The 21,181-nt window shown below is 43.6% G+C and overlaps 1 protein-coding gene across 1 annotated transcript in view; it reads left to right on the plus strand.

Annotated features, from left to right (window-relative positions):
* The window catches only part of PPP6C (protein phosphatase 6 catalytic subunit), a 119,433-nt gene that overhangs the window by 85,975 nt on the left and 12,277 nt on the right, over nt 1-21,181 (plus strand). The window contains exons 2-3 of the mRNA XM_089664035.1: nt 7,080-7,159; nt 7,261-7,470. Coding sequence (XP_089520161.1) covers nt 7,080-7,159; nt 7,261-7,470 — 290 coding nt within the window. The remainder of the gene's footprint in view (nt 1-7,079; nt 7,160-7,260; nt 7,471-21,181) is intronic.

The following is a 21,181-nucleotide window of genomic DNA, read 5'->3' on the forward strand; positions in this document are numbered from 1 at the left end:
TCTAGACCTAGTCTGCAGATTAGTACTATGATACCACTGATTATAGTAACGATTGCGGAGGACTGGGATACCATCGGAGCGAAAATGAGTCTCCTGAAGTAGTAAGATCTGTGAGCCATATTTATGGAAATGGCAGAGCATCTGGCTCCACTTCTCCAGAGTGTTACAGCCGCTACAATTAATAGAAGAAAATTTTATCGGAGTCATATTTAGTTGTGGGGGAACAAATTGGTAAAAAGTGTGACGCCAATAAAGCTCTGCCGAATAGCCCCCAACCCCAGAAAGAAGAGAAAAAAAAGGGTGGAAGAAGTCGAGAAAAGAACAGATAAAAAGAGACAAAAGGAGAAGGAAAAACTACCAGACAGGCGAGCTGTCAAAATTACATAGTGTAATACTGTGTAGGTACTGCCTTGGTGGGGAACGTCAAAGGCGCATGTATCTGATCCTGACCCAGGCCTCCCACAGGCAAAAGGTAACTAAGGAAGGTCATTAATAGGAGCGACCACCTCTACAAAATGTATGCAATAATCCCTCAAACGGGCATGAGAAAATAAGCCCCCGTCCCCAACAAATAAAAATGAACAAAGTATGGCAAAGACGGGGTGTGGATAAAACAAACAAGGAAGGGCCCGAAGCCCCTAAGGCTAGGGCCAAAGGCATCCCCGCCGGTCACGGCAAAACTGCGGCGGCGATACCTGGGGATTAGCCACAGGTCACAGCCTCAGAACCTAAAAAAAAAAAAAAAACAGAAAACCAACAGGCACAAATAAACACAAATACAAGGCACTGAACCATCAGAGGTAACCATCAGATTGTGCAGGAACTGTGGAAATAGAAGTAAAGGAAGAGGCCTCCCACTTCATGTAGATAAGGGGTCATCCCTCCGGGATCTGTTTAGAGGAGGATGTGGAATGCTTCTTCTTGCAATCGGTCCGCTGCCAGGAAGAGTGGAGAGGAAAGCCTGGGGTCGAAAGTTGAAGGGTCCAGTCCGGAAGGGACACCTGGGGCAGCTCGAACACACCAAGAAATGTAGGCAGGTCTCCAAGGGTGTGGAATCGGGCAGATTTACCGTTCTGCGAGGTGTGAAGCTGGAACGGGAACCGCAATTGGTAGCGGATATGCCTCTCTTGCAGCATCTGAGTGAGAGGGCGCAGCGCCCTGCGCATAGCTAGGTTCTGGCGAGAAAGATCAGGGAGGAGCATCACCGGTATTTCAGTAAATAGGATGGTGTCCTGCGTGCTGGCTGCACGCATAATGGAGTCTTTGACCTTAAAGTAATGGACCCTGCATAGAGTGTCACGGACAAAAGACGGATCAGGATGTCTTGGACCCGTTGTGCGATGTATGCAGTCCAACTCAATGTAGGTGTCTTTAGGTTGCTGGAGTAGTTGATTGAAGATGGTGGTAGCTGCCGCGGCCAAATCTTTAGGTTCAACGGATTCAGGTATACCCCTGATACGGATATTGTTACGGTGGTTCCTATTTGCAATATCATCCTGCTGGTACATGAGCTGTTGTATTAGAACCGTATGGGAGTTAAGGGTCTCTTCGTGGGTTTGTAAAGCGTTACACAGGCCATCAGTGTTATTTTCAATCTCTTCCATGCGCACACAAATATCTTGTTTTAAGATCAGAAATTTCCTGCTGGTGTGTGCTTTCAATACGTTTTACACACTGCTCAAAATCTGCCTTTGTAGGAAGGGATTTAATGTAGGAGTGCAGGGATTTCATGTGGGATTGCAAATGCAGATTTCCATTTGGGTCTTTATTGATAGTGATGTCTAGAAAAGTAATCATAGCGAGATCATAAATCATTGTGAATTTGAGATTGAAAGTATTATTGTTCATGGCTTTGACACAGCGTAGAAGTAGATTTGGGAGTCCCTCCCAGATAAGGAAGAAGGGTTGATCCTTCTATATTTTTCCTCAGCCAATTTCCATCTAGCCTTGGTGCATCGAGGTGTCAAAGGTGAGCACATCAATAGAAGAATATTCTCTGTCTTTTCTCTACAATTATGGTGAGTTAAATTACAAAAGAAAATTGGATGGTATGTAGGACATATATTTTCTGACTGTATAATTTTTAGTCATGCTATTGCTAATCCTTACTCCTGTCAACTATATTCTATAGAATGTTTCTTGGCCATCCTTCCTCTTCAGCTCACCCCTGAAGAAAGACTTTGTTCTGAAACATGTCGGGTCTTTTCAGCTGAAGCTTACTCGCCCTATGCTTTCTTCTGGTTTACAGGAGAGGGTGAACACCAATTCTCAGCCTACAGCAAGTTTACAGGCATTCTCGCCATTTCTTTCTATGTATGATTTTAACATTTGTGCAATGTGTCAAATTATCATGTTTCATAACAAATTTGTAACAAAATTATTCACGTTTATAATATTTTTTTTTGAGTTGCCTTAAAAGTCCCAGTACAAATTGTCGGGGAACATATTTCTGATTACTTAACCTTTGGGATGTTGGCAACTAGACGATTGAAACCTGTGCTGGATCCACATACTGTCCTTCCACTTCATTGGGAGCAATTCATCATCTCTCAAGCAGGTATTTCCCCCTTTCCAAGACTGGCCTTTACAAGCCGTTGGGGGAAGCCCCAGTGCTTAGGTCGCATGGTGCCACATGAGCCAATTCCAAGATTGTACAAATGTCTAAATCAGGCATCACTAAATGGCGGACCGCAGTCCAGATGCGGACCTAGCCACTCTTTCATCCGGACCCAGTCACACCATTTAGGAGCCGCTTCTTTTCCCCCATCCTCCACCACTGTTATAACAGCAGAGAGAACATTTCTGCAGTGAGTGTGGAATAACGGCACCGTGTTTAACAGGTCTCGGGAACACGAGCTGTCATAGCATTTCTGGATTGGATGTGGGAAGCAGAGCATTGAATAAAGTGCAGGAGCTGCCACGGTTATAACTGTTTAAGTTAACCAGCAGCTGATTGGAAGCAGAGCAGTCCTAGCAGCCAATCACCTGCTGGTTAATACAGAAAATTAACCCCGATAGCTCCCATGCTCTATTCAACACTCGCTCCAGAAATGTTCTGTCTCAAATTGTCTGCTCTGCTGTTATAACAGTGGCAGAGGATGGGGGGCAAGAAGCGGCTCTGTTCAATGATATGCTGTGCTTCCCACACCCGATCCAGAAATGCTCTGCCTCCTGCTCTTCTCTCTAAGGTAGGAGAGTGAAGGGGATCCGCGGACACAACTCTAGCTGTGTGTGTGACATAGAGGGGGGGGGCAAAATGTGAAAAGGGGCAGTGCTGTGTGCATGTGGTGGTGGGGGGGGGGTTGATGTGAGGAGGGCAGAGAACACTACTGTGGGGGGGGGGGTTGATATGCAGGAGGCCTGAGAACACTACTGTAAAGGTAAAACTGATGCTAAGTGGGGGACTGTGACGTGGGGGGGGGTCGTCGCTTTGTGATATACAGTAGGAGAGGGCTGGAATAAAATGCAGTTTGGACCTCTGTTGGAAGAAAATTTTACTGGTCGGACCTCCATGAGTTTTAATTCAGTACCCCTGGTCTAAATAGTGGCACACTTGAATAAAAATTGTCCACGTATAAGTGGTACCCCATATAGAAAAAGGATAACACCAAGTCCAAAACCTTCTTGCCACTGCTCCCAATGTAGTCCCCCCAGACTCCACGTGACCATCTTTTTCCCTCGTAATTCTGAAACTTACATGTAAAGCCTGTTGCCCTCTTGTCTTATACATATGGGATGGCATGCTTGCTGGGTATAAATTGTTTGAATGCAAGGTGGTCAGAAAACTTAATGAGGGACTCATCAACACAGATGTTTTGCTGGGGAGTATAAAGATATGCAAATTTTTAGTTAAGGTGATTTATGAGGGGCAGAATTTTGTGGAGCCAGTCAAATTCAGGGTCACCTCGAGTGTATTGTCGTTGAAATACATAAATTGCATTAAATGTTCTCATATCTGTGCCTGGCCATGTCAGCAGAGAACACGGGCATATGATGAATCGGTTCTGTGGACCAATATAACTGCAATTAATTTTTTTTAGTAATGCCCTTGTTGAGGGTTAGGCCCAAAAAAACTTTATTCGGAAACCGTAATAGGTTTCCATGTCAGTGGTCTGGCAAGGTTTGAATTTGGGTTGTCGGCGATAAATTGTTGTGAATATAAATTGCTTTGATCCATAATCAATGCATACAGATTTTCCGTGAAAAACCGCTCCAAAAAATCGAGAGGAGTAGTTATATTTGCTGTTTCCACCTGAATTCCGGGTTGGGTAGTGAATGGGAGAAGTACGGGTGCTTCAGAATTTGTGGGCTGCCAATCAGGATTTGTAAGCACATCCGGAAGGACACTATGGGCTCTACAGGCCTGTGTTTGTATTCTGGTGGCTATGGGACACTACTTGTGCTAGCCACCGCACCAGCTTGTACTGCACTTATGGGACTCACCACATCACCAAGTGATACTGCAGTGCTGGTATGTATAAGACCAGGATGTACTAGGCCGCTGGTGCTCCCTAGTTCACCAAAATGTAGAGCGGCACTAGTACTGGCACTCTGCTGAATATGTGAATCATCATGCAATTATACCACTTCAGCAACCTAGGAAAGGTGTCGGGTACAGCTAACATTAGCAGGGGCCTCTACTCCATCGTCTGAGCTATCTGTCAGGGTGCCTCTGCTGTCTACAGGTTTGTATTCTGAGCCTGATTCTTTCAGTGAGGCTTCCCATTCACTCTCATCTGACCTGGTTAGAATCCTGTATGCCTCTTCACTAGAGTACCTTTCGCTGGACGTTTTGGGCACTAAATTTATAAGAACCTAGTGCAACTCAAAAAGAGCACCTGGCTGTCAGGGACTGCTTGAACCACTACAAACAAATGTACCTGCAAGTGCTAGCAGAGATCAGTCCTGAATCAGCTAACACTGGGGGTTTTTGTGTGCAATGTATCAGATGACAGTGACCTACGGACACTGCACTGGTGGGGGGGAAGCATATGGGCTAAACACAGGTGCTGGAAGGTGCTGGGGCTAATCCTGCTGACGCTGCATTTTTGAGGGGACACTATGGATAGCCGCAGCCCCGTTTGTGAGATACTGCGGGTGCCGGCAATTGCATGTAGCAGGTTGGATGCCCTGCACCAGTGTCCAGCGATGTCATGAGATCTGCCAAGTAGGAGCGGTCACAGGGAAGATGGTGTGGGTGCGGTGCTGGCAGTTGCAGTGGACAGCCCGGTATGGCAACACGCCTGGATAGGATGGATGGCCACTCAGCAACACACACATCACACCTGCTCAGCTGCGCTTAGCCCAGGAGTTGAGGATGATTCAGTGCTGCCTCACCACCCGGAGAGTTCTAAATGGTGGCCAGAAGTTCCAGCATAGCAATAGCTGTACTCCAGCGCTCAGTAAAAACATCTATGGGAAGATTTACTAAAACTGATGCACACTGAATATGGTGAAGATGTGTATAGCAATCAATCAGCTTTCAACTTCATATTGTTCAATAAAGTTTTGACAGTTAGCCCCCGTTCACATTGCTTGTGAATTAGCAATCGTGTGACTTCACTTGAAGTTTTGTGATTTCAAGTTCAAACATCGGTGCGACTTTGCAGACATCTGTGCGACTTCATGCATTGATGTCTATGAAGTTGCACCCGAAATCTGCAAAAGTAGTGCAGGAACTACTTTTCAAATCGGTATGACTGACGAAGTCGGAGTCGCACCAGGTAGATCGGGTCCTTTGCCGATCATTGGATATGATTTGTCATGCGATTTTAACGGTTAAATCGCATGACAAGTCGCATTGGTGTGAACCAGGGATAAAACCTGATTGGTAACTTTGCACAGCTGCACCAGTTTCTGTATGCATCAGTTTTAGAAAATATACCCCTATCCTTTAAACATTTCAAAACAAGGAAACTAGAGCCACTCACCATAATAGCCAACTTCTGGTTTATTGAAAGTAAGGTATAAACAGTTCACCTGGTGCCATAGAAGCCCCAACACATTTTACTCCTCACTGAAGCTTTAAACCTATGGTTAGTATGATGGGCATATGGTTGCCAATTAAAAAGATAAGTCCACAAGGTGGCTTGTACCCCATTAAACAGGGCCCCTAGTATTACAGCACTCTTTACAAAGTGGCTGAAATCCTGGAGTTCAGCTTAAAGGTACTGATGTAAAAGGTATTTTGCCAGATATGCAATATATTTTCAGCCAGTATTTGCAGGGTATCTGTGTATCTGAATGAGTATGTTATGGGAATTTTCACTTGAAGATTAAAAAAATGAATTTGAAGTGGTGCTGCGCTACTTAATCAAAAAGTGAATGATCAACATAAAAAACATATATTGTGTAAAGTGAGTGTTTGTTTTGTTTTTTTTTTGTTTTTTTTTTCAATACGGAGATTCATCTGGTGTGAGATCATCGGTCTGTGTATATGCCTTTTGACACTTTGCGGGTTGCAGTTGGAAGGTGAGCGCGCACGCTAGCTGATGGATTGGCCATTTGTTGTGGTCACTGATCTTTCACGGCTTGTGCTGAAGATTCACTGTCTGTTGCGCATTTGGGACTATTTGTTCTTTTTTACGTACTCATTTTCTGTGTCACATTTTTGTCATTTGACATTTTTTTCACTATTCAATTTTTTCATGTATTTATCTACTGATCACTTTTTCACTTGATGATTTTAGCACATTCATTATTTATATTTAAATTTTTTCGGTTACATTTCATCTTTGTTATTTGGTACACTTATTGTTGCCTCCACACACGTTGGTTTAGCATTGACTGTATGGGTTGTTCACTTTGCACATTATTTGTTTTTTATGTTCATTGATCATTCACTTTAAGTAGCGCAGCACCACAGCATATTCATTTTTTTTTGTCTCACTATTTGATTATAGTTAGGTGTTTGCAGCCACTAAGGGGGTTTTGTTTTGTTTTGTTTCATCTGGCAGCGCAGGTTTCGCTCTCCCTTTTTTTTCCTTTTTTTTTTTTTCTTTTTTTTTTCTTTTTTTCGTTTGAAGATTGTTTTTTAATGTAAAATTTTTGCTCCAAAGTAACATTTTCCTTTCTTCTAGATGAGTGCCAAACCAAATATGGAAATGCCAATGCATGGCGTTATTGTACCAAAGTTTTTGATATGCTGACAGTGGCAGCTGTAAGTATTTTGCAGGTTCTTAGACTCTTTGTTATTATTTAATTATCTGCACTGCAGTTTAGTTTATATAATTATATCCTATATGGCTTGTTTGTCTTCAGTTGATAGATGAGCAAATTCTGTGTGTTCATGGAGGCTTGTCCCCAGACATAAAGACTCTGGATCAGATCCGGACCATTGAGCGAAACCAGGAAATCCCTCACAAAGGAGCCTTCTGTGACTTGGTGTGGTCTGATCCAGAAGATGTAGACACTTGGGCAATCAGTCCGCGAGGAGCAGGTTGGCTGTTTGGAGCTAAAGTCACCAATGAGGTTAGTTTAAAAAAAAAAGTGCACTAGGGGCTTTTGCCATTATGTTTAAACAGATCTATATTTACCTTCACTCCAGTGCTGCACTGTCTCGGAGCTCCTTGCTGGCCTCTGACATCTTCAGGCGGCCGGCTGTTTGCCTCACAAGAGATCAGTCATCTTGGCATTGCCAAAATTTTACAGAGTTCAGTGTCCACATTATTATTTTTTCTTTTCTAATATACTGCTCCTATAATTTGAGGTTTTTTGCTTTTTTTATAGTGGTATTCTGTAAATCAGGAACTGTTGAAAGGCCTTTGTTTGCATCTGCACTGTTCATTCCCCATACATGTTCATGGCAGTGCAAAAGGAATTGAAGCAGCCAGATGCACCTGCTAAGGAATAGCCTTTAGCTTGTACATAACAGAACCTTAATATTTTTCCTCCCAGCATTCATAGAGGGACACAGGAAGTCATTCCTTGACTGGTGGGCAAGTATGAGCAAAACTGGACTGTTTTCTGCTTCTCCAAAATTTAATAAAAAAATAAAATGTAGCTTTTTCAGTTAGATTTGTTGAAGTCAGTAGCAAAGGTGAATTTATATGGGTTAAGGTGTCAATATTTTAAACGCTTTCATGTGTATATGAAAGCATTTTGCGTAGTCTTTTGCGTAGGTTACAGACCATTTAGAACAGGGCTCAAAATTTCAAGTCCTGAGCTACTAACCAGGCCTTAGGAGTTACTCACCACCAGTTGCCCCACCCAACCCCTACCCTGCCCGCCCCTAAAAAGGCCCTCATAAATTCTCTCATGAAATGGCACTGTTAAATGTTTTATGCAGAATAAAGTTACAAAAATAAATATTAACAACTTTAACAATATTAATATAAAGCAATGTAAACATAAAAGGAAAGGTAGTGCTTTACATCAATAGGGAAACAAAATGATAGAGGTCAGCGCTGTGACGCATAGTGCAGGAAGTGGAGTGTTTGGAGATATGTGGAGGGAGGATGGAAGGTCCGGACTCGCATGGATGGTTTCCGGCTCACTGGCTCAGTCAGAAGCATCACAGGGCTGCCGGCTGCTGTATACAATTTTTCCGGCCCACACATTCCCCTTCTCAGAAGCTGCATGGACTGGATTGTGGGTGGGCACATGGGGGGCAGAGTAGATTCAGCCTCTCTCCTTTCCTATTGTTGTGGAGGGTGAAAGAAGGGGAATTATGATGGACAGTCTGGGGTGATTGGTGTGGTGGGGGGCAGTTACAGGTACCAATCTCCCTTAATGGATTTCAGTGAAGCAGCTTAAAGGTGCTTATCCTCTCCCTCCCGCAGCTTTCAGCTGCTTCATTGAAGCCATACAGGGGGATCGGTGCTTGTAACTGCCCCCCACCGCACTGATCACCCCAGGCTGTCAATTTCTCCTCCTGCAGTCTGCCAGCCTAATTGGGGGAGGCACACGGGGGACAAAAAATAACATGGGGGGGCACTTGCACCCCTGTAGCGACGTTTCCGCGTGACAGTGACAGGAGGGAGAACCTGGAGCGGGGCAATAACACAGCGCAAACCTCCTCCCTGCCCTCTCCTCCTCTCTAGCTCAATGCTGACATTAGTAGTAACGTCGCTGTCAATAATTCTGTCAGCCGCCCCTCCCACCCACCTCTAGTTCCAGCCCTGCTCGGCCCCACGTTCTTTCCACTCGCCAAATGCGAGCAGGTGAGTGGAAATTTTGAGGGCTGATTTAGAACAGTTTGCAGTTCAATCAAATGGAACATATCTTCTGTTTTAAATGTCACTTTTTTTATATTGACATACCTTCCTAGACCCAGTTTGTCCAGACAGTATCCTCATTTGCTGACTTGGCGCTATCTACAGGTAGCTTAAAGAATGTGCAAATCCAACATTTCATATTTCTGATTTGTGCCTGCTGTCTCATGTACTTGTATGAATAAAGTATCCTATTCCCTTTGTATTACTTCCTTTGTGTGAAACCTCTGGTGTTCCTTCTCGTCCCTCTGCTTTCCTATTTAAAAACTGACCACTCTAAGCAGGTGATCACATTGTGGTCAGTTCTCTAGCTTTGCTGGGTGCTCTCCTTTAATGATCAGATTTGTGCTGACACCTCCCCCGCTCAGCCATTCACAGAAGGTATGTAATCGCTAATAACAAAAGTGCAATCAATAGGTAGGACATTTCCAGCTCTGATATTAAGACAATCTAACATTTATAAACAACTGTCGCACCCTACTGCCAGTTTTGGGCATTCATTTAAGATACAGCAAGCACATTAGCTGTCTAACAAATTCAGATTTTCACTGCATTTGCCCTGTTACTTAGTGACATACCAGAGTCAGTCACTACAGCAGGTCACTGTAATTGCACTTGCACAACTTTGCTATTTGTATAACATCCTACTAGATCCCCAGGTCTAAAAACTGGCTGCAGCAATTGCACTGCCGCCAATTCCAGACTGGATTACTAGATCCCTTGCTGTCACTAAAGACTTTCCAAGCAGTGAGTCAGCTCTACACTGTAAGGACTTTTGTGTTTCGAGAGGGCGGGGGCTATAGCTGAATACTCTAACTTTTAATTCCTCTCTATATGGGCCTCTTCATTCACTTTTTGCTTTTATTCTCTTTTGCAATGCTGTTTTTTTCCCACCATTTTACTGGAGGGCTGTTATTTTATCCTCTGGAACTTTTTTCCAAGGCTTTTTCCTGTGGTGCTCTTACAGGAAGTCCATGCACAATATTTCCAATGCACATGTTCCTGAAAGTGGCAGTAAATGTAAAGGGGGGGATGCAGCGACCACCGTCTAGAAATCAAAGACATTCAAATCTAGTGTGAAATTATAGAATGGGACTTTATATAGGTACCAAGGAAACATGTAAAGGAAATATAAAAAAAAATTATCACTTTATTCACAAAAGATTAAAATTATTTTGTATCACCATAATATAAAAAGCAACCGATTACATCAAGAAACAGTCAAAAAACTGCTTGTGGTGGGCTAAGTTTAGGACTGTAGTGATCTCACTTTTTCTCCTAATTTTCTTCTTTGATTCATATTAGGGCTGTTTCTAGGTTCATCATCCCTTGCATTGTTTTTTTCCCTGGACTCACATCCTTGCTATGTTTTATACATGCATCATTAGTAATAGTCTTTACCTCCTAATGAAGACTGAGTCAAAACATGTTGAGGTTTTTAGAGACTGATGCTGAAGATATCTGCACATATATGCTTCTTGATGTAATTGATTTGCTTTTTATATTATGGTGAATCAAAATCATTTTAATATTTTGTGAACAATAAAGTGATCTTTTTTTTTATTTCCTTTGTTTCCTTGATACCTATATAAAGTTCCATTCCCTATTTGCACATGATAAACTTTTCAGGGATGAGGTAACATGGAATAACGGTTGGGTGAAAGCAAAAAGTTTATTATGTTTTCTTAGCTTTCCATTTCTTTTACCACCTTGGTTTCAGCTTGCAACACTTCTTTTCTGATGGAGGAATTCCTGTCTCAACCTTCTAGGGTGTTAGGCTGGCTGTAAGTGTAACGCATATTCTTGAAAAATGGCTATAAATTGGATTCTGCAAACTGAAGACATCCATAGTCGAATAAAGACATCAGTCCATCCAGTTAACTGTGCGTGTGTGTGCATTTGTCGCTAACACTTCCCATATCCCTGTAAATTGGCTATGCAAGGATGCCTCTCTAAAAGTTTTCTTGAAATTGACGATACTTCCAATTGACACCACCAGTTGTGAAAGGGAGTTCCAGATCCTTATCATTCTAACAGTAAAGAACCCCTTACACAGTTTAAGGTTAAACTGCTTCTCGTCCATCTTCATAACCATGTATCCTCTTGAGCAACCTCAGACTGAACAGCTTTCTCCCTATGCTAGAATCACCATTTAGATGTTTATATATTGCGGCCATATCTCTTCTTCAGCATCTCCTCTCCAGAGAAAATAAACTTAATGTGTACAAGATCAGGGGTGTTTAGCGCACTTAGTGGAGGCTCAGTGGCCGCTTCACTAATAAGTCTTTGAGAAATGTGAGTTCTTGTATAGTCCTTTTACTGGGTGCTTGATTTGGAGGCTGCAAGAGCTAGAAGGACTCTGGAGACAAAATGTGAACAAAGAAGACAGCACCATCTAAGTGCAGCACATGCAAAACATTTATTAAAACAAAGATAAGCAACTCACAATGATGGTGATATAAAGCGATAACTATAGGACAAAAACAGAGTATAAACACATTGCGATGAAAGGGCCTTTTAGTACCTAATAACATTGTACGCAAACTTATCCCTATGTTTACATATGTGGTCATGTCGTATGCCTTATGAAAATGGCAGAAGGGGGTGTAACTGATAAGAAATATGTTAGTGTACTCAAATGTATATGTGGATGAATGTCAATGACTCTTTTGCTGCCAATTTCTAATTCTTTGTTTAAGCCTCCAGGGTACCCATGTTCCAATGCCGAAAACCGAGATTCCTTACCTGTAAACACATTAACAATGGGCAAATTGTTACAATACAACAATACCTGACTTTTTCATCTATTCCACCTAGTTTATTTATTGCCACCTGCCCATGCAGCCTGCTCTATGTAGGGTGCACGATTTGCGCCCTTCGTTAGAGATTTGGGGAACATGGGCATCTAGGTGAAGATGGTTCAGACCAGCAGAGTGTCCCTCGGCATTTTTCTGAATGTTACAGTTATTATATAGTATTTATAAAGCGCCAATAGTTCGCTCAGCGCTGTACATTACAAAGGGGGACAGAACATGTGACAGAACAATAACAATACAATGCAAAACATGAGGGGATCGAGGGCCCTGCTCTTTCGAGCTTACAATCTAGGAGGGAGGGGATGGTGGCACAGGAGGAGAAAGCTGTGGGGGATGGAATGGTAGGAAGAGTGGAGGTCGGCAAGTTAGCAGGTGGTGGGGTAGGCTTCCCTGAAGAGGTGGGTTTTCCGGGTGTGCCTAAAGGAGAGGAGAGTAGGTAGTAATCTGATGGGTTGGGGCAGGGAGTTCCAGAGGATGGGTGACACCCTGGAGAAGTCCTGGAGGCGGGCATGGGAGGAGGAGACCAGGGAACTAGAGAGAAGGAGGTCTTGTGAGGAGCGGAGTGTGCGTGTTGGGTGGTACTTGGATATTAGGTCGGTGATGTAGTTCGGGGCAGTATGGTGGACAGCTTTGTACGTCAGTGTTAGGATTTTGAATTTGATCCGTTGCGCAATCGGTAGCCAGTGGAGGGATTGGCAGAGGGGAGTGGAGTAAACGGAATGGTTGGAAAGGTGAATGAGTCTGGCAGCCGTATTCAGGATCGACTGAAGCGGGGATAGCCAGCGGCAAGGCAGGCCAGTAAGGGGGGTGTTGCAGTAATCGAGTTGTAATATGGTGAGGGAGTGGATGAGCTGTTTAGTGGTTTCTGGGGTTAGGAACGTGCGTATTTTGGCGATGTTGCGGAGGTGGAGTCTGCATGAGTTTGTTAAAGATTGGACTTGGGGCTGAAAGGATAGGTTGGAGTCCAGAATAACACCAAGTACTCTGGCCTGCGGGGTGAGTTTGATGGTGGCGTTGTTGGACATGATGGAGAAGTCAATGGGGGTTGGGGTCCGGGCTGGGGAGAAGACAAGAAACTCGGTTTTGGAGAGGTTCAGTTTAAGGAAGTGGAGCGACATCCAGTCTATGTCGCTCAGTAGGTGTGTGATTCGGGTGGAGACTGAGGGGGTGAGGCGGGGGGTTGAGAGATAGATTTGTGTGTCATCGGCATATAGGTGGTAGTTGAAGCCGTGAGAGTGTATGAGTTGGCCAAGGGAGGTGGTGTAGATGGAGAAGAGAAGGGACCCGAGGACGGAGCCTTGAGGGACCCCAACAGAGAGGGGGAGTGAGGGGGAGGTGGTAGCATTATAGGTAACGCTGAAGGAGCGTTGTGACAGGTAGGATGAGAGCCAGGAGAGAGCAGAATCTCTGAGGCCGAGGGAGTGTAGTTTTTTGAGGAGGAGGGGGTGGTCGACTGTGTCGAAGGCCGCGGAGAGGTCAAGGAGTAGGAGCACTGAATAGTGGCCGTTAGCTTTGGCGGTTAGCAGGTCGTTGGAGAGTTTGAGTAAGGCAGTTTCGGTGCAGTGTAGGGGGCGGAAGCCGGACTGTAGGGGATCGAGGAGGTTGTTGTCGTTGAGGTGAGAGCTTAGGCGGGTGTAGACTAGGTGCTCGAGGAGTTTGGATGTGAATGGGAGCAGGGAGATCGGCCTGAGGTTGTTCGGGTCATTGGGGTCCAGGGAGGGCTTTTTAAGTATGGGGGTGATGTGTGCATGCTTCAGAGAGGAGGGGAAAGTTCCGGGGGAGAGATTAAAGATGTGGGTGAGGGAGCATAGGATGAAGGAGGTTGTAGGAGTTGTGAGGGGATAGGGTCGAGGGGGCAGGTTGTGAGGTGGGCATCAGAAAGGACCTTGGAGACTTCCTCGATGGTAGTAAGGTCAAAGGTGCGGAGTGTTGAGGGGGCTTCAGTATGAGGAATGTAGGGTAGGGTGGAGGTCAGAGCAGTGGTGGGGCCGTGGTAGAGGGGTGATGAGGGGGTAGCTGAGTGAGGGGGAACGGGGTAGGAGGGAGTTTGAGCAGTGACGAAGTCCCTGCGGGTTATGTCGAGGGGGATGAGGGGGTAGCTGTGTGAGAGGGGACGTGTTGAGAGGGAGTGTGAGTTGCTGCGATGTCCTTGCAATTTGTGTCAGTCTTGTTTTTGAAGTGATTGTCAATCTCAAGGGCGGTGAGTGAGGTGCTGGGTGGAGGTGGGGGTGGAGAAGAGTCGGCGAGGATTGGAGGAGAGGGCCTTGATGAGGGTCAGGAAGTAGGATTGTGTGGCTGCGTGGAGGGAGGAGGTGTAGGTGTGGAAGGCAGATTTGTAGCAGGTGAAGGCTTGTTGGGATTTGGTTTTGCGCCGTAGTCGCTCCACGGCACGACTGTGTCGTTTGAGGGTTTTGGTGTGATCAGTCTGCCAGGGCTGGAGCGGTCGGGGTCTGATGTTGCGTGTGGTTAAAGGCGCTAGTGAGTCAAGGGCTGTTGACAGCGCGTTGTTATAGGCAGTCATAGCCAAGACCTGAGAGCGTGGGTTATTGAATCCATATCTTTAGATCTACCTACAGCTGAGCGCTATAAATGCCTTTGTGAATGAGAAACCTATTAGTTACATATCCTGGGCACCCTGGCCCCTGGAGGCTTAAACGAAGAATTCAAAATTGGCAGCATAATATGAGTCATTGACATTCATTCCCATATATATTCGGGCCATTTTCATAACACATACGACATGACCACATATGTAAACATAAGGCATTTGTCTACAAAGTTATTAGACACTAGGTCTTATTATTGCAATGTTTTTATCCTCCTGTTTTTGTCCTATATTTAGCCTCCTATTTTTTCTTTTATGTGCACATTATACTGATACAACTTTTGCATAGTCTTTTGTATAATAGGTAGTTTTTGGTGAGGGGGTTCCCATTTTTTTTTTTTTCTATACCCATGACCCTTAAGGTCTTTTTTGACACATTGAATATCGTCACCAGTAAGTACACTTGTTATAATAATGCTGCATTGTATACTATGTATTTTAGAGACAACTGGTTTAGACCCACGACTGTTGTATGTTTAGAGAGAGAGAGCACTCCTGTTTGTGTGTTACTGTTTGGAATGTCCATGGTTACAGTGAGAACAATGGGAGCGGTCTCCACCCACTCACCTCCTCCTGTCATCCATAAAAACCCACACTAAGATGGTCCCCGTCCTGGCCTGAAGAGGGAGCAAGCATGCTCCAAATGCACACCACCCCTCTCTGTCACATGACCGGAAGTGACTTTGACATCTCCTTCCTGGTGGGAGCCACCAGCACTGCCCCAAGACATTGGCCTGATACCTCTGAATTAACACATCCCATGACACACGCTTTATATCACCATCATTGTGAGTTGCTTACCTTTTTGATTTAATAAATGTTTCTCACGTGCTGCACTTAGATGGCCCCGCCTTCTTTCTTTACATTAAGCTTAATGTGTGTAGCCTTTCCTCAGAACTGAAGTTCACCAATTTCTTATCCAGGTACATACACATTTATGGGGTACCGTGTCAAATGCTTTGGCAAAATCTAGATCTACTACATTCATAGACATTCTTCTACACAGATTACAGCTCTCTTCCTCGTAGAATGTTAACAGATTGGTCTGGCAAGAAGGGTCTTTCATAAGCCATTTGATGTAAGGCTAACTGGCCTGTAGTTTTCTTGTATGTATCTCTGCCCTTTTTTGAATATTGGCACCATGTTCGCTTTCCGCCAGTCCGCTGGTACCACTCCAGTCAGTAAGCTTTCTTTAAAGATTTGGAATAACAATCTTGCAATGACCCAATGACCTGGCTAAGTTCTTTGGGTGTAATCCATCTAGCCTGGTGATTTGTTCTCATTAGATGTATGAAGTCTTTTAAGAACTCTGGCTTCTGTTTGCCACAAGGGTACACTCTTTGCTGCACTGCTAATTCTATCGTCTAATATACCCCTCCTTTTCGTCCTTCTAAGAAAAAGAATGTTCTTTTTTAGGTTAGGTTGGTTACAAGTGAGAGGGAGAGCGCAAATGTTTTGAATACACACAGGAAGGCTCAAGCACCTAGTGCATTACCAACTAATAAAAATGGATACTTACAAAAGTGCAATGTGTGAAAGCATGTACAGTGGATGTAAAAAGTCTGCACACCCCTGTTAAAATGCCAGGTTTCTGTGGTGTAAAAAGAGACCTAGATAAATAATTTCAGAACTTTTTCCACCTTTAATGTGACCTATAAACTGAACAACTCAATTGAAAAACAAACTGAAATCTTTTTTTGGGGAGGGGGGGAGAGTAAACATAAAAAACTAAAATAATGTGGTTGCATAAGTGTGCACTCCCTCTTATAACTGTGGATGTACAGTTGCAAGAAAAAGTATGTGAACCCCTTGGGATTACGTGGAGTTTTGCATGAATTGGGCATAAAATGTGCTCTGAACGTCATCTAAGTCACAACAATAGAAGAACACAGTCTACATAATACTACACAAACATTAGATGTCGCCATGGTTTAATTGCACATAACATGTAAACATTCACAGTGCAGGGAGGAAAAAGTATGTGAACCTTTGGATTTAATAACTGGTTGACCCTCCTTTGGCAGCAATATCTTCAACCAAACGTTTCCTGTAGTTGCAGATCAGACCTGCACAACGATCTGGAGTAATTTTGGACCACTCCTCTTCACAAAACTGTTTCAGTGTAGCAATATTCTTGGGATGTCTGGTGTGAATCGCTCTCTTAAGGTCATGCCACAGCATTTCAATCGAGTTGAGGTCAGGACTCTGACTGGGCCACTCCAGAAGGCATATTCTGTGCTGTTGCAGCCATTGTTTTGTTGAATTACTTGTATGCTTTGGGTCATTGTCCTGTTGCATCACCCATCCTCTGCGGAGCTTCAGTTGGCGGACAGATGGTTGTACGTTTTCCTGCAAAATGTCTTGAGAAACTCTGGAATTCATTTTCCCATCAATGACAACAATCCATCCAGGCCCTGAGGCAGCAAAGCAGCCCCAAACCATGATGTTCCCTCCGCCATGTTTTACAGTGGGGATGAGGTTTTGATGTTTGAGAAGAACACACAACACTATGTGTGGAGAAAAAAAGGCACAGCACACAAACAACTCAATCTTGGTTTCATCTGTCCACAGTATATTTTGCCAGTAGTACTGTGAAACATCCAGGTGCTCTTTTGCAAACTTCAAACGTGCTGCAATATTCTTTTTGGACAGCAATGGCTTCCTCCGTGGTGTCCTCCCATGTACTCCATTCTTGTTTAATGTTTTCCCTATTGCAGATGTGTCAACAAAAATGTTAGCATGTGCCAGAGATTTCTGTAGGTCTTTAGCTGACACTCTGGGATTCTTCTTTACCTCATGCAGCATTCTGCGCTGTGCTCTTGCAGTCATTTTTACAGGACAACCACGCCAAGGGAGAGTAGCAACAGTGCTAAACTTTCTCCATTTGTAGACAGTCTGTCTTACCGTGGACACATGAACATCAAGGCTTTTGGAGATACTTTTGTAACCCTTTCCAGCTTTTTGCAAGTCAACAATTCTTGATGGTAGGTCTTCTGAGAGCTCTTTTCTGCGAGGCATGGTTCACATCAGACAGTGCTTCTTGAAACCAGTAAACCCAAAACAGGTGTGTGTTTAAGGGCAGGACAGCTGTCAGCAACACAGCCGATGTAGGAAAAAAAAAAGCACTGATACAGGTGCAGAAAAACCCCCATGCCTTGCTGCCTCCACACAAATTTGTGAACACATACATAAGCCCACATATGTAAACGGTGTTCAAATCACACACTTGAGGTATTGCCACGAACGTCGGAGCAAGAGCAATAATTCTAGCACTAGACCTCCTCTAACTTTACACTACTAACCTGTAGAAATTTTTATAGCATCACCCATGGAGATTTTTTAAGTACGGCAATTTTAAAGTGTGAAATGTTGGGTATTTTTTACGCGCTGTAACATCCTCTTTCATAGTTTCCAAAAAATTGGGGTATATATTGTTTTTTTTAATCAGTGTGGTTTTTTTTAAGAAAAAAATAGATATTCTTTTTAAAAAACTTTGCATTTTGGTTTTCATCCAAGTGCATTTTGAATTTTCAGTTTCGGTGCCATAATTTTCAGTTTCGGTGCACCACTAAAGTTCAGCTGTTCTAGTAAGTCTTTCCTGACATTTTCTTAGTCGCATCCTACAGCAAAAGTCAAGGCCCGCAGAGAGTTTCCAAAGCATCAGAGGAATCTCATTGTTAAAAGGTCAGGAGAAGGGTACAAAAGAATTTCCAAGACATTAGATATACCATCAAGTGGAGAAATATGGTGCAAAAGCGACATTACCAAGAAATGGACATCTCTCCAAAAAAATATGAAATTACGAGAAGCAAACTAGTCTGGGAGGCTGCCAAGAGACCTAAAGCAACATTAAAGGAACTGCAGGAATATCTGACAAGTACTGGCATGTGACAACAATCTCCCGTAGTCTTCATATGTATGGGGTAGTGACAAGACCGAAGCCTTTTCTTACGAAGAAAAACATCCAAGCCTGGCTAAATTGTGCAAAAACACATCTGAAGTCTCCCAAAAGCATGTGGGGAAAATGTGTTATGGTCTGATGAAACAAAGGTTGAACTTTTTGGCCATCATTCCAAAAGATGTTTGGCACAAAAACAACACTGCACATCCCCAAACACCATACCCACAGTGAAGCATGGTGGTGGCAGCATCATGCTTTGGGGCTGTTTTTTTTCACCTGGAACTGGGGCCTTATTTGAAACGGTTCATAATTCCCTCTACCTTGACTACCAGTCAATATTGTCACAAAACCTTCAGGCTTCTGCTACAAAGCTGAACTTGAAGAGGAACAACTTCTTTCAGCATGACAACAGCCCAAAGCATACAATCCAAAACAACAAAGGAATGGCTTCACCAGAAGAAGGTTAAAGTTTTGGAATGGCCCAGCCAGAGCCCATACATGAATCTGATCAAAAATCTGTGGGGTGATCTGAAAAGGGCTTTGCACAGGAGATGCCCTCACAATCTGACAGACTCGGAGTGTTTTTGCAAGGAAGAGTGGGCAAATATTGCTAAGTCAAGATGTGCCATGCTGATGGACTCCTACCCAAAAAGACTGAGTGCTGTAAGAAAATTAAAATTTTATTCAAATAAAATAAAATTCAACAAAGTATTAGTTTAAGGGTGTGTACACTTATGCAACCATATTATTTTTAGTTTTTAATTTTTACTTTCCTCCGCCTAAAAGATTTCAGTTTGTTGTTCAACTGAGTTGTACGGTTTATAGGTTACATTAAAGATGGAAAAAGTTCTGAAATGATTTTTCTTTTTTTTACATCACAGAAACCTAACATTTTAACATAGGTGTGTAGACTTTTTATATCCACACTACACCAGAAGATGCCTTGCAGTGCTGGATACGTGTACACTAACACACCCAGCTGTGCTGGCAAGCTAACGTTTCAGGAGTGCACCCCCTTCCTCAGAGCAAAGCTTTTCTTTGTAACCAACTTACCTTGACCATCCTTTAGGGCCAGTATACTTTGACTTTACCTTTTTACTACTTCTGTATTTTAAAAATGTTTTGCGATTCTTTTTTACTTTCCTCAGTTGTGTGTGTCTCATTTATTTTCGTTGCCCTGATATCGCTTACATTTATTTTTATAGTCTTTGTAGTGTTGGAATGCTGACTGTCCCCTCGCCTTATTTATTTATTTATTTTTTTTAAAGGACATTTTTTTCTGTACCGTGCCGTTACGCTCAAATATAGTCACCCAGGTTTAACGTCTTCACATCGAGCATATGCAAATATGTGGCCTCTTGGCGGCTGGGCCTTGACGCCAAGCGATTGTATATTTGTATACCATTTGTAAACGTGCTGAGTGCGCGCACCGAGCGTGCTTGCACGTGTCTGCGCCCAATGGAAAGGTCCCAATCTCTCCTTGCAATCGGGATCTTTCTGATCACGTGACAGCCAATCACTGCAGTCACATGACCCCAAACCCCACCCCACCTCCCGGCCTCACAAACTCTTTAAAGGGCCTGGAGACGCCGGCGCAAAGAGGTTAACTTTCTTTTATATTTGTTGCCTAACGGAATACACTGGCAAATGCCATTAATTAAAATGTTCTTAACCGCTTAAGGCCTGCCCACAGTACTTTTACAGCTGCAGGGCGGGCCTGCTGCACAAAATCACGTGTGTATATATACGTGATTTTGCATTTCTGGGTAGGAAGCACGCGTGAACGCCCTACCCGCACCGCCGATCACAGCCCTGGGTGTCAATCACCGTGTCCTGGCTGGTAATTACCAGCAAACGCTGACAGGGAGGAGGGCTGCATTGTTTACAATGCATCCCTCCTGACTGTCAGTTTGGGCACACTGATCGAGATGGCTGTGCTCAGTGCTACAGTGAAGCACACACGCCCCGCCCCCTAGTAAAACACTCCCAGAACACGGTTAATCCTTTTATTGACCCCAATCAATCTCTGTTTTGGTGTCACTGGGGATGTCAGTGACACCAATTCAGTTCCCTCCCAGTGTCAGAATGCGCGCAGCAGTCCCGCTATAAGTCGCTGATCGCCGCCATTATTAGTATGAAAAAAAATTCCAGTATATATACCACCATTTGTAAAAGCTATAACTTTAACGTAAACCAATTAATTTACATGTATTGGGATTTTTTTTTTAGCAAAGACATCGCAGATTACATTTTGGCCTAAATTTGACGACATTTTTTTTTTTTTTTTTTTTTTTTTTACTGGACGAGTTCTATAGCAAAAAGTCCAAAATGTTTTTTTTTTCTCAGAATTGTCTTTTTTTTTTTTTTTTTTTTCTTTTTTTTCTATAGCGCACAAAATAAACGCACAGGCGATCAAATACCACCGAAAGAAAGCTCAATTTGTGAGAAAAAAAGCATGTGAATTTCATTTAGGTGCAGCGTTGCATGACTGCGCAATTGTCAGTTAAAGTACCGCAGCGCCGTAACGCAAACCGTTTCTGTAACTGCTTCCTGACAGCCCTATTGCAGAAATACTTGTACAGGGCGGCACAGGTACGCAAAATCACTTGTGTATATATACGTGATTCGCACTCCCGTGGTTTTCATG

Source organism: Staurois parvus, unplaced genomic scaffold (assembly GCF_062004578.1).
Source record: "Staurois parvus isolate SC_StPar_1 unplaced genomic scaffold, SC_StPar_1.0 ptg001818l, whole genome shotgun sequence".
Taxonomy (NCBI): domain Eukaryota; kingdom Metazoa; phylum Chordata; class Amphibia; order Anura; family Ranidae; genus Staurois; species Staurois parvus.